This window comes from Epinephelus fuscoguttatus, linkage group LG20 (assembly GCF_011397635.1).
Source record: "Epinephelus fuscoguttatus linkage group LG20, E.fuscoguttatus.final_Chr_v1".
In the NCBI taxonomy this organism is placed as follows: Eukaryota; Metazoa; Chordata; class Actinopteri; order Perciformes; family Serranidae; genus Epinephelus; species Epinephelus fuscoguttatus.
The window spans coordinates 25,221,786-25,238,054 of NC_064771.1; the positions used below are offsets into that span (position 1 = coordinate 25,221,786).

Genomic DNA, 16,269 nt, shown 5'->3' on the forward strand with positions numbered 1-16,269 from the left:
ATTCAGCCACAAAATAAGCCTGAAAAGCTGCAAATAGAGCGGAGGTACAGAGAGTTGTTGCATAGTGATGATACACCGTCTCATCTAGTTGCAGTGGTGTGAACCAACAGATTTTTAGAAAGTTGCAAAATGGCGCAGTGAAAGTAGTTGCACGTTCAAACTTGCAGTGAATCTTTGGTCTGAACTGGGCTTTAGCTGTAAGCAGTCTGTGTCTCTGTGTTGAATTACATTATGATGCATTCAAGCTCCATTCAGTAACAATACAATACAATATTGTTGCAATATAAAATCGAGGTATTTGGTCAAAAATATCATGACATTTGATTTTCTCCGTATCACCCAGCCCTACGAAAAACACGGGCTCAGTTATAATTAACTTGTTATCTCATAAAAACAGTGTTAGAAAACATAATTACAAGTACGGCCATTCTCGGCTTCCGTACACATCTGTATTTTCTCCCAGCAAGTTTAGTTAACAATCAGTGAAACAGATGATGCACATATGCATTACAAGGCAGTGTCCTCAGCTCTCACTGCTGCAGCCGTTAGCGTGGCTGTTCTCAGCTTCCGTACATGGGTGTGTAACAATCTTTTATCTCAGTGGCTGTAATTTGCTCTAATGACAATTAGTGTTCATTAGTCTGGATCCATTTTTCCTAACCACAGCTTTACAACTTTGCTTCTATGTGTGTTGCTGAAGTGTGTCACTACAAATATGAGTTCAGCTCCAGGAAGCTGGCGACTCAAACCAAAAGCACCTGTGCTGAGGGTGTTGCCAAATACAAAAACATTTCTTAATAAATCCCTTGGAAAACTGCAAGGCACGTATTAATGAGAGTAGGCGAGAAACATAACTGCCTTTGATGTCTAAAATTAAATTTTTAATTTCACACAGGTGACTTCTGGTCACAGGAAAATACATGTACTCCAATGACCCAGTATGTGCAGTCTGAGCAGCATCCATGTCTATTCATAAAATATGATTTCTATCATGGAGAGGACAAAGTATGAATAATTACCAAAAGGCGGCTCATGACAACGAATCTTATTTTCATCTTATGCGTCGAGTCCAAACAAATGTAAGCCACAGCTCCCAGGGTTCCATCAAACACATCAATATTCAGCTGATAATGCCTTTAATCTGTGGCCAAGTCAACCTCGCGTTGCTCCTCCAAACACTACAGGGAGCTCCCGCTAATGATTAAAAATGATAAGGAAATATGAAGTAAATAGCTTATAATGAATTTAAATAGGCCTCCACATTTATAATACAGCACCCTACATTATCAGAGCTGACCTTCTTGGATCGAAACAAAGCAAAAGTGGAGAGATTATATGGCAGTGTCGTTCCAGCTTCAAAAAGAATCTAATGATGAACTGTTTTGTTCTCAGGGGTCCATTGATAATTCATACAGTAGACTAAAGAAAACTTGGCATTGATTACTCAATTCAAATGTTTGAGTGTACTGTAAATACAGGATGCTTACGTCCCCAATTCTCAACATCAAACCCCAACTGAGACCCAAATTTGCTACTTCAGCAGTTGACTGCTGAACTTGCAGGGTTCAGAAACAATCTTCCTGGTAAAAACACATTTAACAATGCTAACTAGATTTTATTTTGCTACACTTGAGGTGTAGCATTCGTCATTTCGGTAAATGCTTTGACATATGATTGGCTGACACTTCACCGCATCATTGGAGCTCTAAAAAAAGTTGAGGCCAACTCAGCTTTGATTTGTAGCTTGTCACACCCGTCCACAGCTTCAAATGTTTGGTGTCTGATCGTAGCTTCATGTTACAGCTTCCATTAAAAATTATACTCTTTGGTAAGTGGGGATAGCCACCGATAACTACTGGGGAAAACAAAAGCGCTATCCTCTTCCTGTTTCGGCTGCTTCACACTTTACCCAGGATATCATAACCAGTGACAGACAGTTATATAGTGAAAGTGAGGCCTGTAGGGAACCTGTCTAAACACTGATGGTGTCATTATTTTATTGCCGTTACATAGTGCAACATGTATTTCATAAATATGGCAAAAAAATAGGAAACGGGAAACTTACAGTAGATCCAGGGAGCTAAAAGGGGACTGATAACAAATCAAAATGTGATCCTTTTTTTTGTACTTACCCCTCTGTGCTCTGTGCAATCAGCATTATTTATCTAACTGTTCCACCTCAGCTACCACACAGTCATGTGTCAAAGTGTGATCATGTTTTAAAGACTAGACACAGTTCAGGTTTGTGACTTCATGACAGATGGCAGCCGAAAGGTCAACGACACACGTGGGGCTCACTGTGGAGGGATCAATTCAGTAAGATACCCCTGTGTGTCTATGATGGATCCCCTCGGGAGAGACGTCACCAAAGGCTTGTTTTGAACTCAGCAAGCTACAAAGAGAGACCCCCTCCAATTTCAAGTCCTGATTCCATGAAGGCCGACAGCACAAAGCTTAGAGACGCCTACACCTCATTCATTCACTTACAGGCTCCCAGGAGTCCATTCAATATTGTGCACTCTGGGGACACAACTAATTTAACATTCAACTAAAAATATTTAGTCAATAAGGTTCTGCTGCCTGGGTAATCTGTAATTGGGCAGACAACAGCTTACTAGGCGTGTAACTAGATAATCATACAATGAGGAAAAAGTCACAACATGCATCACAGAACTAAGTATCATGTTCATAATGAGCAATAAGCTGAAAACAAGAGGCTGTTTTTGGATCTCACTTCCCAGAGATCCAGACAATGTTGCCTGAGTGAGTTGGCACTGGCAGTTTGCACAAAGTCTTTTCGTCAAAGTTATAATGTCTGTAGTCGGCACTCTTTTCTTTTGTTTGTCTGGTGACAGTGACAGTTTACTCATAACACTAGCAGAGACTGGAAGAAATTAAAGGAAAAAGGACAAAACTCATTTATAAAACAATGCGTAGGATCCATACTTAAAATGTACGTAGGGATAAAAGCCAAAATGGTGTGCGCCAAAAAACGTTCGACAGCTTCTACAATCAGGCTTTCACCTCAACATCTACGTCGCCAATTTCCTGTCTCCAAAATGTTCATGAGTGAAAGTTTCTCCCATCAAGTCTGTTTTTACACATCACAACTTTTGCGTGGGGAGTGGCATACGCCTCTTTTAGGACGCGTTATGTGCATACACGTTGAGGCCCCAGGTCTGTTGCCTTAGCTCCGCCAACCCTCTCCAGCCGACCAAACACTGCACTTGCACGGCTTGTGATTTTTTTTCCAGTAATGTCAACACTAGTTGGGTTTTCGTCCAAATGTAGCGCATATTTTAACAGACGATTCAGCTAATTCGTTTTTTAAAAAGGCAAATTTATGTGCGTATTCCATCCACTACTTCATCCATCCATTTTCATCCGCTTATCCGGGGCAGCAGGCCAAGCAAAGCACCCCCAGACGTCCCTCTCCCCAGGCCAGATGAGATATGTAATCCCTCCACCGTGTTCTGGAACACCTCTAATGGGAAGTACCCAGGAGGCATCCTGATCAGCTGCCTGAACCACCTCAACTGACCCCTTTTGACGTAAAGGAGCAGCGGCCCTACTCCGAGCTCCCTCTGGATGTCCGAGCTCCTCATCCTATCTTTAAGGCTGAGCCCAGCTACTTCTGTTATTCGAATATTTGGAGGTGGTGACATTTTAGAAGAGGGTGCAACAAGATGATGTAATTAAGGAACGCAAGTAAATGAAGGAAAACAATGAATGTATAGGTAATGGGGAGCACACTGGACAAAGGAAATAGCAAGTTTTGAACCACTAACACCACAGCTGTGTGCTCATGGAACATTTCCGATAACAGTTCTGTTTGTATGTGAGCATAATAAAAACCTCTAGAGACGATGAAGATGGCTTACAGTGGCCTCTGCAGTGCCGGTACATCATGCCTGTATGTCATACTTTGTGTGTCCATCTCATTTAGTCACATTTACCTTTATCAATACAGCAACTTTTCTAACTCCCCCAAGTGTAACAATGTTTTTTTGTGATATTTTAATATTTAAAAAAATGCTGTCCTTTCCAAACTGAAAATGTGCATACAAAGAGGTGGATGGAAACTCACCTACAGACATCCAGTTCGTAATACTGCTTGCTTATGCTTTCATCACTGGGCCTTCAGCTGAGTCCCCATTACGCCACCTCCTTCAGCGATAGACAGTGACTTTACAGACATTTATTTACATGAAAATTTTTGAGATCATTACTTTAATAAACACATCAGCTTCAATTTTTAATATTGTGAACCCGATGTCATAGGTAAAACTGTATTTTGTACCAAGAATATTGTCACATATCAATAAGTAAAACAAAATATAACCTCAGTACCAAAGTGCCAAAGGTCTAACCTCTGTGACTCACACCAAACAGCTTCTTCTTGATGCAAATGAAGCAGTGTTTCACCCGACAGACAGAGAAATCACCCAGGAGCCCCACTGCCCAACTCTCACCTCTGACTGGATGCTCTATGATCTACTCTTTACTTAATGAGGTGTCATGTACAGTTTATATAAAAGGTATGACCTTATTAAACTGTGAGTGAAAGGCTGAAGCAATAGCTGGGGAAAGATAAATGGCAAGGCTGTATGGAAACTCATTTTGCCTGTAACATCCGCGGGACAAGAGGCCCTCAGCCTGATTGTTCGGAGATGTATTGCTGACATTTGTGGCTCTATTCAAATGGAGCTTCAGAATAAAATGTAGGCAATATTTAAAACCTGAATTTTACATTTAAATTGATTTTATTTAGGCTGTAAAACAAAATCTTTCAGAAAAACATCTCACTTTTCATCAAAATAACAGTTTCATGCTGAAATTAGTTCTAAAACACAGAAACAAACTAATCAAATCAAATTAATATTTTAAGCGCATCTGGGTTCTTTGGAGTGTGTCACATACAGCAAAGAACCCAAAAATGTATTCATGGACCCGTGATTGTAACTAGAACTTTGCTGTGAATGTGGCAGCTAAGAGATTATCCCCTTAAGAGCCAGGCTGCTCTTTAAATCTTTAAATCAAACCGTTTTCTGAGACCGCTCCAAGCTTTCCAAACCCCGTTCTTGTTATTCTTTTCCTTTAACTTGATTTCTGACAGCCAATTCAATTAGGCTGGATATGTGTGGGTGTAAAAAAAGGAAACATGACAAACTCAGAAGATGGATGGCAACCTTTGCTTCACCATTAAAATCACAATTGCGTCGTATTGAAGCTCAATACATTGGTGTATTACCAGCAGCAGCAAAATGAACACAGTGCCAGACAGGGTCATAACTAATCACCCTCTGCAGTCCGGTTCTTTGTGGAAAGGATCTGCATGCCAGATTGTCATTTTCAGCTGCCAGTGGTGGAGACCACATTTGGTAAATCCCCCACTGTTAATCAAGTTTGTATTACAAAAAACAATTATGCTAAAAAATAAATTTAAAGGCAGACGGAGAATGTTTTAATTCGGTTTTGTGACGTTTTCCCAAGATAAGGCACGGTGACTCATCAGCCACCTGACCTTAACGGCAGTCTGCAGGGACGTGATGTCTAGCCGAGCCCCTGTCGGAGTCCTCTGGCGCCAGGGAGGAGCTGACCTGTTGGTAGATGAAGGAGTAGAGGCTGACGTCAGGGCGTCGACCAAGGCAGTTCCTGCACACTGAGCTGTAGTACTGCCCCAGGAGCTCATATACCTCCCCTGTGACAGAGACAAGAAGACTGTGTATGTTATCTAGTCTCTACAAAGGACTGCATATCACTGCAAAAAATGTTGAGTTTTCAGTAAGTTTTCAGGAGCCACATTATTGTTTTATGAGATCACATTGTTTACAACAAAATCCCAACAGGAAATATTCCAAAAACATAATTAACCATGTTGTTATATCATTTTTATCTCACCCTTGGCAGTGAAATTTAACATACTGCAAAAAGGAAGGCATAAACACAGCTGCACATGAACAGGAAGCAGGCAGGGTTGTTTTTCTTACCGACACTGATCTTCCTCTGAGTTAGGAAAGAGTGCATCTTGTGGACATCTGTCATGAGCTGGCTGTCACCAAAGGTGAAATAGGCCACATCTCTGCCCGCCTCAGCAGCTGCCAGCATCTGGAGCAGAGCTGGAGGAGAAGAAGCCCATGTTAAACCTCAACAGTGAGAGTGGCATAAAATATGTTTCATTACAGTGAAAGGATTGTCCTTCTAAAGGGTGAGTTCACCCCCAAATTAAAATATATATTTTTTTCCTCTGGCCTGTGGTGCTTTTTATCAAAGTAGATTGTTTTGGTGTGAGTTGCAGAGTGTTGTAGATATCAGCCGTAGAGATGTCTGCCTTCTTTCGAATGTAATAGATGGCACTCGACACTCGAAAGAATATATTTTAAAAACTCAACAGCAATGTCTCTTTCCAGAAACCATAACCAAGAAAATCCACAGACTGGTCACCGCACTGGTCTTCCACAATCCACCCCACTAAAAGACAGAGGATTTCAAGAATTTCGCTGAGCTAGCTAACGTTACAGCTCAGCCGAGGAAGACGCCATTAATGATTATGATGTCACAAGCAAGAGCCTCTCGTCTATGAGTAGATGCACGCATCCTTCTGCACAGTGATATGGTTGGTGGGTATAGCTTGGCAGAATGAAAATAGTTCCTACATGAAACTGCTCACAACAAGGGCTGTGGATTATTGTGAACAACTGGGTCATGGTTTCTACAAAGAGACATTGCTGTTGAGTTTTCAAATGTATTTTTTTGGTGCTTTGAGCACCTCAAGCTGAGTGTCACTGTGGTGGTGAAAAGGCCTAGAAATATTTGACCCTTAAGGTCAAGTTAGTTAGTAAAATTGAGTAACCCTGAATGGTCTCACTCTGGGGAGAAGTCTAAGAGCAGAGTGACTTGGCAAACATTGTGATGGTGAAACATTGTGATGGGAAACAGATGTCGTTGCCAGATATTGTAAGTTGTGACGTTCTAGAAACGGCAGGAAATCACACCCACACACAAACACGAACACGGAAAGTTAGGCTTGATGTTTATCTGAGGAGCAGTGTAAGAATGTTTGGTGAACTGTTCTACGGTGCTGTGTCATTGTTGCACCATTTGAAGGCATATGTTGCGTCTTAAATATATGTCCCACAAAGGCTGTGAATTGATCCCAGGTCATACAGGTCACCATCTAGTTCCATTATATTCCAGAGAAGGCAGCCATCTCTATAGCCTATATCTCCAACACTCAGCAATTTACACTAAAACAATCTACAGTAGTAAATAGCACTACAGCTGAAGGGAAAAGTATGTATTTTTGATTTGGGGTGAACTGTCCCTTTGAGGCTTTTATCTGCAGGTTTGTTCGCACATTATCACCTTCTTACTTGTGAAATTACAGAAAAGTTTAAACAAACCAAAGTGTAACGAGTCATCTAGTAGTTAATGTTACCATTAAAAGCGTGTGGCACCACCAGCCGCTATGGCATGTACGTTAAAAGGCAAGTAATCGGGGAATAGGTCTCACCCCCACTGAGAACTCTGGATTAGTTGCAAAGAGAGGCCAGGTCTGGCCCCGGAGAGCTGTGAATATTTTAAGAGACTGGAAATATGTCTGCTGATTAATGAAGGTTAGGACAGAGGCAAGTTAACGAGCATAACTGAATCAACATTTTCAGAAGCTGAATATGTCTACACTTCAGCAGTTTCTCTCCTTAGCTCCGATTCAACAGCTTTTCCCAAGAACTATCTGACAATTAAAAAATAGGTGGCTATCTAAAGCCCCAGAAGGTAAAGGCAGGAGGAGAACCCCATCTGAATTACAAAGCTCTTCCCGGGGAGGCTTGTCATTAAGCAGACAGTAGGTGATTGTACCTATGGAGGGCTTTACGTTGCTGTGGCTAATTAACAAATGTGAATGTATAGTTTGCAAGCGCAGTGGCTCTCAGGTAGAAAGTAAGAAGCAGAGCTGCTACTGCAAATGGTTAGCACAAACTCTCCTGAAGCTCCCTGCTCAGTGACAGTGATACAAGGCTGAGACAGAAAGCTGTAACGGATTGATGGACTCGAGCAGGCGATCAATTTCACTATTAATGAAACATATTAACTTTGTCATTTGATCAATAGAAGGAAGGCGACGAATAGGCCTTAACTAAATGAACGCATTCCCGGAAGACAAATGGATGCCTGCGCTGATCTGCTGGAGTCTTTCAAGCTGAAATTTATTCCGTTATGTTCAGGAAGAGAGGCCGCTTAGACTGCCAAGTGCACCAAGATGATCCGAGCACAATTTTCCACAAGCTCTACTACTAATGGGAGTGTTACGTCAGTGCTTACCTTTCAGACGTGTGTCACCTCCAAAAACCCCACAGCCCCAGTTCCCTGTAGCCACTGCTGCAAGGTTTTGGCTTTGTTCTTCAGGGCGAGCAAAACCACAGTAGGCCTAAATAAAAACAGAACAAAGGGAAGATCAACGACAATATGTTAGAAGGGAAATATAAACAGAAAGCAAAACATAATTTGATATGATTGGACAACTGTTCTGTAACAGACACAAGGAGATTAAACACTGTAAAATATTTGCTGTATCTGAAATCAGTCACTATTCTCTACATTCTGAACACTTAATAGTTTCGTCAACACTCTTAGAAAAAAAGATTCTAACTCCCTAACTAGAGCCATATGGGGTTCTTCGTCTTGTCACCATCAGAGAACCCTTTTGGTTCCTGATAGAAAAGGTTTTTTATTTATTTATTAATTTATAAAGCTTCCACCTGGAATCCTATCATATCCCTTTTCCACCGGATAAGCTCTGATTCTTGAACCAGCTCCAATCAGGTGTCTTGGAACCTTGGTGCTACCTACAGTAGCAAACCAGCCTGCGTTTCTAAGTGTTTGAGCGTAACCATTGTAATCGAGGATGTGGTACCAAAATTCTGTTGTTATATACAGTGTATGTTTGTTTTTATCAGAAAAACTAGCATGGACCAACTAATAATGAGACGTAGAAGGCTATCACACGCTATGACATGCTCACTGATGTCGTCACGGTTCGCACTTCAGGTCATGGAAAACCTGCTATTTTTTTGGTTCCAGCTGGGAGCCAACTATTCAGGTTTAAACCAATTTATATTTGGTTGAAATCCTCCAAATGGCTCAAAATTAGGTGCAGGAACTGGAATGGAACCTGTCCCATGTTGGTGGGAAAAGGGTATCAGGTACCTTGAACCATTTGTTAAAGTTTCCACCCAAAACACTCTCTGGTGATTCTGTCCAGAGCCTTTCCACCTTCTACGGGCCAATTTATAATTTCCGAGTCCACGGGGGTCAGCGTAACATAAATGACGTCATCCACCCATGTCTGTTAGGGTCCGCACAAACCCCAGCTGCTGCTTCTTCGTTTCACTTTCATCCGATGCTGGCAGTAGCAGGACAGTAAGCTCAGTATCCAGCCCTCACGCTTTCTGCTGGGGGCTGATGTGGACCCTAAGTTGTAACTTAGGAGCTGTATGTGTGTCCACGTGACCACAGCTGTCCAAGGACATGTAATACAGAAAGTATGTCCGAGCCTTAAGGGAGCTAATGAGTAGTCACCTGTGGGGGATCAAAAAACAGTTACTGACTACATTACCCATAGATCTCTCTCCCACTAATCATGGTTATAGTAGTAGTAGTAGTAGTAGTAGTAGTAGTAGTTAACCAGGAGGGGCTCAAAAACTAGTAACTGACTACATCCCCTACAGATCTCTCTCTCCCACTAATCATTGTGTTTGGATAACAGGTTAGCCTGGGGGCCAAAGGAACCATGTCAAGCAGCCTTGGGCTTCACGAGGCTCCTAAAGAGCCAGGGTTGATGTAGTCCAGGGTAACCTACAACACTCATAGTCCACAGTCATGTTTTTGGGGGTGGAGATTTCGTGAAACTAGGGAACCGAAACTAGAACCAAATACAAAATGCCAAGTACTGGGTACCCATAAAAAAAAATCCAAGAAGAATTTCAGCAGACATTGTGGTGTCGTATAGCATGACATGATGGTAAAGATATCAACTATGGCAGAACACAAGTAAAATGAATTGATGAAGGGGATTCCACATACATCTAAAAGGTCCACTTGAAACATGGGTGAACATTTGAATATTTGAGGGTGAGGATATTTTAATACCCATGCTTTCAACAATAATTGAAGAACTCGTATTTCTAAAAAAGGTTCTACGAAAAAGGTTCGTAATGGAACCCTTGAATCACAAAGAACCCCTGAAAAACCCTTTCTTCTTCTTCTTCTTCTTCTTCTTCTTCTTCTTCTTCTTCTTCTTCAAAAAGCAAATAATCTTGGGTAGAACCTTAGCTCTTTGGGAAGAACCCTCTATTCTCTATTGAGATTTTGGACACCTCCAAATCACCATCATTATGCATTGTGCAAAAAGTCACACGCATGCTGTGAACACTGCGTATTTCTTTCATTGTGGGAATTTCTGAGGGCTTGAATCTTAAAATTTGGACATCCAGAAAGGCAAAATCCCCCTGCCAAGTTTTTGTCAACTTTTAGAGAAGAGCAATAGAAAGCATCCTGACAGAAAACGCCACAAAGTGGGCTCTGCAGCAGGTGATTAAAACCGCCCAGAGCATCATTGGCACTCATCTACCGAACATCAGTGATATCGGTGAGACGAGGTGCCTTCACAGAGCCTTAAGGGGGAAAAAAAAACACCCCAGCGACAGCCTGTTCACCCTGCTGCTGTCTGGCAAGCAATGCAGAAGTATCTGCCGCCATACCACCAGACTACAGAGCAGCTTCTTTCGTCAACTCAACCTCATCCTCCACACTTTTTTGTATAGCATGACAGGACTACAACTGCATCTCACTGAGCAACCCTGTCTTGCACAATGACAATAAATTAACCACAAACCTTTCAAATAAAGTGACTGAAAATTGAGAGTAATTTCAGATACCGCCATTACCCTTCCGTCATCAAAACTGTGAATGAATCAGGTTTTCTTGATGACATTACATCAAGTTGTCAGCTACATGAGGTTGGGCTGCTGGAGTAAGTTGGGAATGATGTGTCATTTGGTACATAAAATCAGAATCAGCTCTGAGGAGCCTCAGGTCTTGGGATCACCTTATTGTTCCAGATCACTGGCATGTTTTATAAGAACCAAGCCTACAGAACGTCTCCATGCTATCAAACATAAATGGAAAGCAGCAAAGTAATTCCATTTGCCTGCAGGCCTGTGCTTGACACACCACTCAGCGCATGAGCACATAAAGGTTGGTTGGCCTGGCTGAACATACTTTTTTTTAAAAATATTGTGTCATCTGTCAACACTGTGTCATTTCACACCTATTTCCTAAATTTAACTGCAATTGGTGTGAAATAGCGTGGGTTTTATATGTTAATAATGGCACATTACGGAATAAACCAATATGCATGAACAAGAGCATTTGACATGACATCCAAGGAGGGGCTATGGACATTAATTTTCACATTAGAAATAAAGTGAATGGTGAAAATTAATTGTAAGAGCCCAGCCTCCCCCTGACCAGTCATAAATTCTTCCCGTGAAAGGGCAGACGTGACAGTTAGCTGAACAATATTCGAAACAGGATTGATCTATATGTTGGCGCATTCTTCACACCCTTGTCAGAGCTGTCAAACTCCTCCATGCTTTCTGACTTGACAACATCAACGTCTTGATTTTTTATTACAAATGGACATCTCTGACTGGGAAGATTGCACACATGGAGAGATTCCCATTAAAAAAAAATCTGTGATGTTAATGTTATTGATTTGATTAATCGCCACGAGGTCAATTATGTTCATTAAAATTCATTCTGGGCCTAATGGACAGTGTAATGAATACGATAAAGCTTGTTCTCTATAAATATGACAATCCATCAGTCTGGATTATATCCATAAAGCACTTATCTACAATTCAAATATTTACCTAGAGAAAAGTAAACATGAGTCAATGTCGTCTCGGCTTACATTTGTTATTCTGTTATGAAATGGTTTCATGATTATCACGCAAATGGACTGACAGTGAAGTCATAAAATCTGATGATGTGAAATGGCAGATAAAGTTAAAACATAACATTACTGCAGCCTGTTCTCACTTACGGCAGCACTCACCATAAAGTTACAAATACCCGTTTTTCAGTGAGCTGACATAATGTTTTGTTTTTGTTCTCAAGTGTTTTTCTTTACACAACCCAGTACTCATGTTTAGTGACACGCAGAGCGGAGATTAAAGTTATCACGACACTGGAGTTTCCAACTTTGATACAATACCTTAAAGGATATCAATATTCAATAAGAAATAAACATGTTTACAGCCTGGTACAAAAAAACAGTTTTGGTCTCTTTAGCTAATTTCAACATTAATGACAACTGTACAAGTGGAGTTTTTTTTTTTTTTAAATTTCTCACCCATTTACATTTTATCACAGCCCAAAGTTAGACATTTTTAAAGGCGGGGCCACTTGATTGAGTCAGATCGACCCCTCCAAAAAACCAAGATGCCGATGGCTGAAATGCCAAACATGCCAGAAAGCTAACAAAGCGTGAGGACATATTCACTGAATTTGACAAAGTGTATTGGATTTAAGTCACTAACTGCACCTTTACCATTTAGGACACCTTTCAGACAAGAAAAAGAAGCACAAACACTCAAAAAAAGCAAGCAGGAAATACAGATAAATACAGTAAGATAAGATATAACCTTGTTGAGTTCTCGGTTGAGTCTCACTGGGTGAAACTGTTCAAGAAAGGTCTTGAAATGCAGTGCATCGATCGCCACAATTTCTGTGCATCTTCTCTGCCAGCCATCTCTGAAACAAATCAAATAAATGGTTTAGTACCACTTCGCATAGAGCAAAACAACTGGGCTTTAGTCAAATTGGGGAATTTTTTCACATTAGCTTCATCCATAACAGGAAGTTCCACAAAATAAAGTCAATAAAACCTGACAGAACGCATGCTTTATGACTGTGACTGACTGTCCTCTGACTGTGACGAAAGGTCAGGGGGTCACCAAATTTAATACAACTCATCCCGAGGGAGACATGAATGCTTGTACCATATTTCAGGTCAACCTCATTGCGGCACTACAGGATCCAAAAGTCAGTACGATTCATCTTCTGGGGACCATGAATATCTGTACGAAATGTGATAGCAGTCCATCTAATAGTTGGACCGGCTGAAATTGGGCTACCACAAGCTAGCATGGCTAAACATGATTGTAATGAAGGGGTTAAACTTGGTGGTGGTGGTATCAAGGTAAAACGTTATTCTGAGGTATTTAGAAATCTTTAAGGTTTGATTTTCTATACCATCAATCATACAGATGCTCCTCTTTCTACAAAACTGAAACCGATATGCTGTATTGTGGTGATGTGCTGTAGTGCACAGCACGTGCCACCAGAGGTCAGTCTCTACTTGTTGAACTGGCAGCTGCACTGAAAAAATAGTGACTCTGGTGGCCGGAATAACGTTACAGGACTAGCAAAATAGAAAAATGCCTCTGCTCTTGTTTCGGAGCATTGCCTCATATAACTTTATTTTAAGATAACTTTTTTCGACTACAACAGCAGGTTGTTAGCCCCATTGCCGACACATTGCCAATGTCAACAAGTGTGATCGGGTCCTGTGGTAAGCAGGACGCTTATTTCCTATGTATTTATTATTCTGTGGGCCATAAGTATTTAACCCCAGCAAGACTTGTCTAATATGCTCAATGTTAGATATGGAGATGGATGGCGCCCTCTGTCTGTGCTCTGCATTCATTTTGTTCGTATTTGTGCACGTTTTCTGAAATCTTACAGATATGGACAAAACAAAGCAGTACCACCTCCTTCACCAACTCAGAAGGTTCACGGACTAAACAACTGTCTTATACTAAACATGTTTTCCAAACAAATATAACATGCTAAAGTTATTAGCACAAGCCTATGGCATTTCACATTGTACAAATTAGCCTAGCGAAGAGCAGAGATTTCCTCTGCTCACATGAAGCCAGGATGAATTCAGAAGTATAAGTCCCCGAAGGGGATTTCTGGGGAGGTGCACGTTAGGCTACGGCGTAGGTTAGCTACGGCATCGATACGAACAGAAGTATAAATTCCGCCTTAAGCAGACAAATTACATAGCAGACACAAAACACTGTAGGCTAGAGAATGACATACATGCTACAATGACTTCTATTACCAGTTGCTCAGCTTCATTTTATTTGTTTATTTTAACACAAATACCATTACACACCACAGTAAAATATCAGAAAGGTATGAAAAAACAGATACCACCCAAGCATAGGTTAGACATAGCATCCTGTTATTATTTGAGCATTTGAAATCATAAATCATAGAGGTAAAATAAATACCTTGGAGTTGTGTCCTGGTGGCTGCCGCCCCACTGGTAGGTATGAGCATATCCTGTGTATTTGCTGTACTGCTGCGTGCCTAATAATAATACACAGAGACATTAGTCACACACAACTGCAAAGCAATACCACATTAGTTTTGATTTTTAAACATGGTTAGAATAAACAAATACTTTTAGTCTTCTACTGGTGGCTGGAAGGCAGTAAGATAACACTATGTTAACATGCACAGAAATCCAGTTTAGTTACCAGTGATGCTAAAATAAAAAATGATTTAAGGTGCATGATGTAATAATCCTCATGTAGATAATCAATGTGTTTTTCATTCAACAGAGACTTACAAACTCTGTCATGATTGCCATGTATATACTCAAAACGGTGGATAAATTATGCTAACAAGAACATGTGGTGTATAACACCCCGCAGACAGCCATCTAAATATATTTAAATATCCATTCATATTAACAATCAAATAAAAAAATACACAGCAAAAATTCTAAGAAAATGAATTACATACAACTGGTTATTCTTTGAAATGGTTGCACAGGCAATCAACAGAAGAAATCGCCACAAAGATTCATTGTAATAACAAAAGGTTTTAAGGGGGCGTGTCCCTAGTGATTCTGCCTGATGTGATCGGATGAAACAGGAGCAGCTGTCTCCTGACAAGAGGAAGGTCAAGTTATTACCCCCCCTTGAAACAACATGAGAAGAGAAGCAGCGACTGACCGCCAGCCCACAGGGGACCACTCAACACCAGCGAAAGGGGGGAGCGGAGGGTGGGGAGGCAACAGCACAGTCAAACAAATGAGGCCACAAATTAACTTCCCATTCATTAGCGCTCATTAGTACCTGGCTGTCGAGAGCACTCGCTGAGATGCTTCACGCTGCAAAGTGAATAAACCAAGTGATTAGTAGCGGGGCTTTGGTCAGCAGGTATTAGGAGCTGCAGAGGGGGGGAGGGAATCTCTAGAGCGCACTCCACTTGACAGACATTTCACTAATAATCAGCCTGCCTCTCGCTTTTTTTTAAAGTAATAAGCACAATTACTGCTGGAATAAGATACTTAAGTATCTAATCTAGTTCACCAGTGTGCCAATATAACACACAGAAGGAAAAAAGCAGAATGGGCAATACACTCATTAGGTTTAGATTTATTCTGTGCTCAGCCAATCCATACAACCACTGCAATAGCTTTTCACAATCCAGCCACTGGCCACAAACAGATACTTCAACTTGCTCCAACCTTGGAGCTAAATGAACATTTGTATCGACACTAGACTGACAGCTCTTATACTACCAGCACCAGAACGACTGAAGGCTCTAGAACCCATGGAAGTCAAATGATGTGAGTTGGATTGCAACTGACGATCTGGGCGTGTAGATATGAAGGAGTTCGGTACGAAGGGGCTTGACTATGAAGGGCCTTAAAGGTGAGAAGCAGAATCTTGAAATGGATGTGATATTTAACAGGAAGCCAGTGAAGCTACTGGAGAACAGGAGTGATATGATCTATGGAGGGGGCTCTGGTAATGATACGAGCAGCTGAATGCTGGACCATCTGAATTTATTACATTAGTTATCAATTCTTGTCACTCAAAGTGCAACCCGTGAACATGACATGAAATGCCTGCATTATATTTTTAATAATTTGCAGACCATTTCTATATTTTACTTTCAATAGCTTACATTTATTACACTATTAGGCGATTGAATCAAACTGTGCCCCCCTAACAAGTGTCTGTGAGGTTAGAACAGGGCTCCAGACTTACTTTCCCGCTGGTAGCACTGGTGCGAGCAACCTTCTGAGTTGGTCGCACCTGCGCGTAATTAATTTTTTAAGATTTTTTTTTCCTCGCCTTTTTTTGATAGGACGGTATTTAAGCGTGAAGGGGAGAGAGAGGG

At 41.1% G+C, this 16,269-nt stretch overlaps 1 protein-coding gene across 1 annotated transcript in view; it reads right to left on the minus strand.

Moving 5' to 3' along the window:
- Window positions 1–4,744: 4,744 nt before the first annotated feature.
- LOC125881084 (poly(ADP-ribose) glycohydrolase-like) overlaps window positions 4,745–16,269 on the minus strand; it is a 32,699-nt gene continuing 21,174 nt past the window's right edge. Inside the window, exons 13-17 of the mRNA XM_049564044.1 lie at window positions 14,364–14,442; window positions 12,708–12,816; window positions 8,323–8,428; window positions 5,991–6,119; window positions 4,745–5,701 (exon numbers count right to left, since the gene is read on the minus strand). Of these exons, the coding sequence (XP_049420001.1) occupies window positions 5,526–5,701; window positions 5,991–6,119; window positions 8,323–8,428; window positions 12,708–12,816; window positions 14,364–14,442 (599 nt within the window). The 3' untranslated portion in view covers window positions 4,745–5,525. The remainder of the gene's footprint in view (window positions 5,702–5,990; window positions 6,120–8,322; window positions 8,429–12,707; window positions 12,817–14,363; window positions 14,443–16,269) is intronic.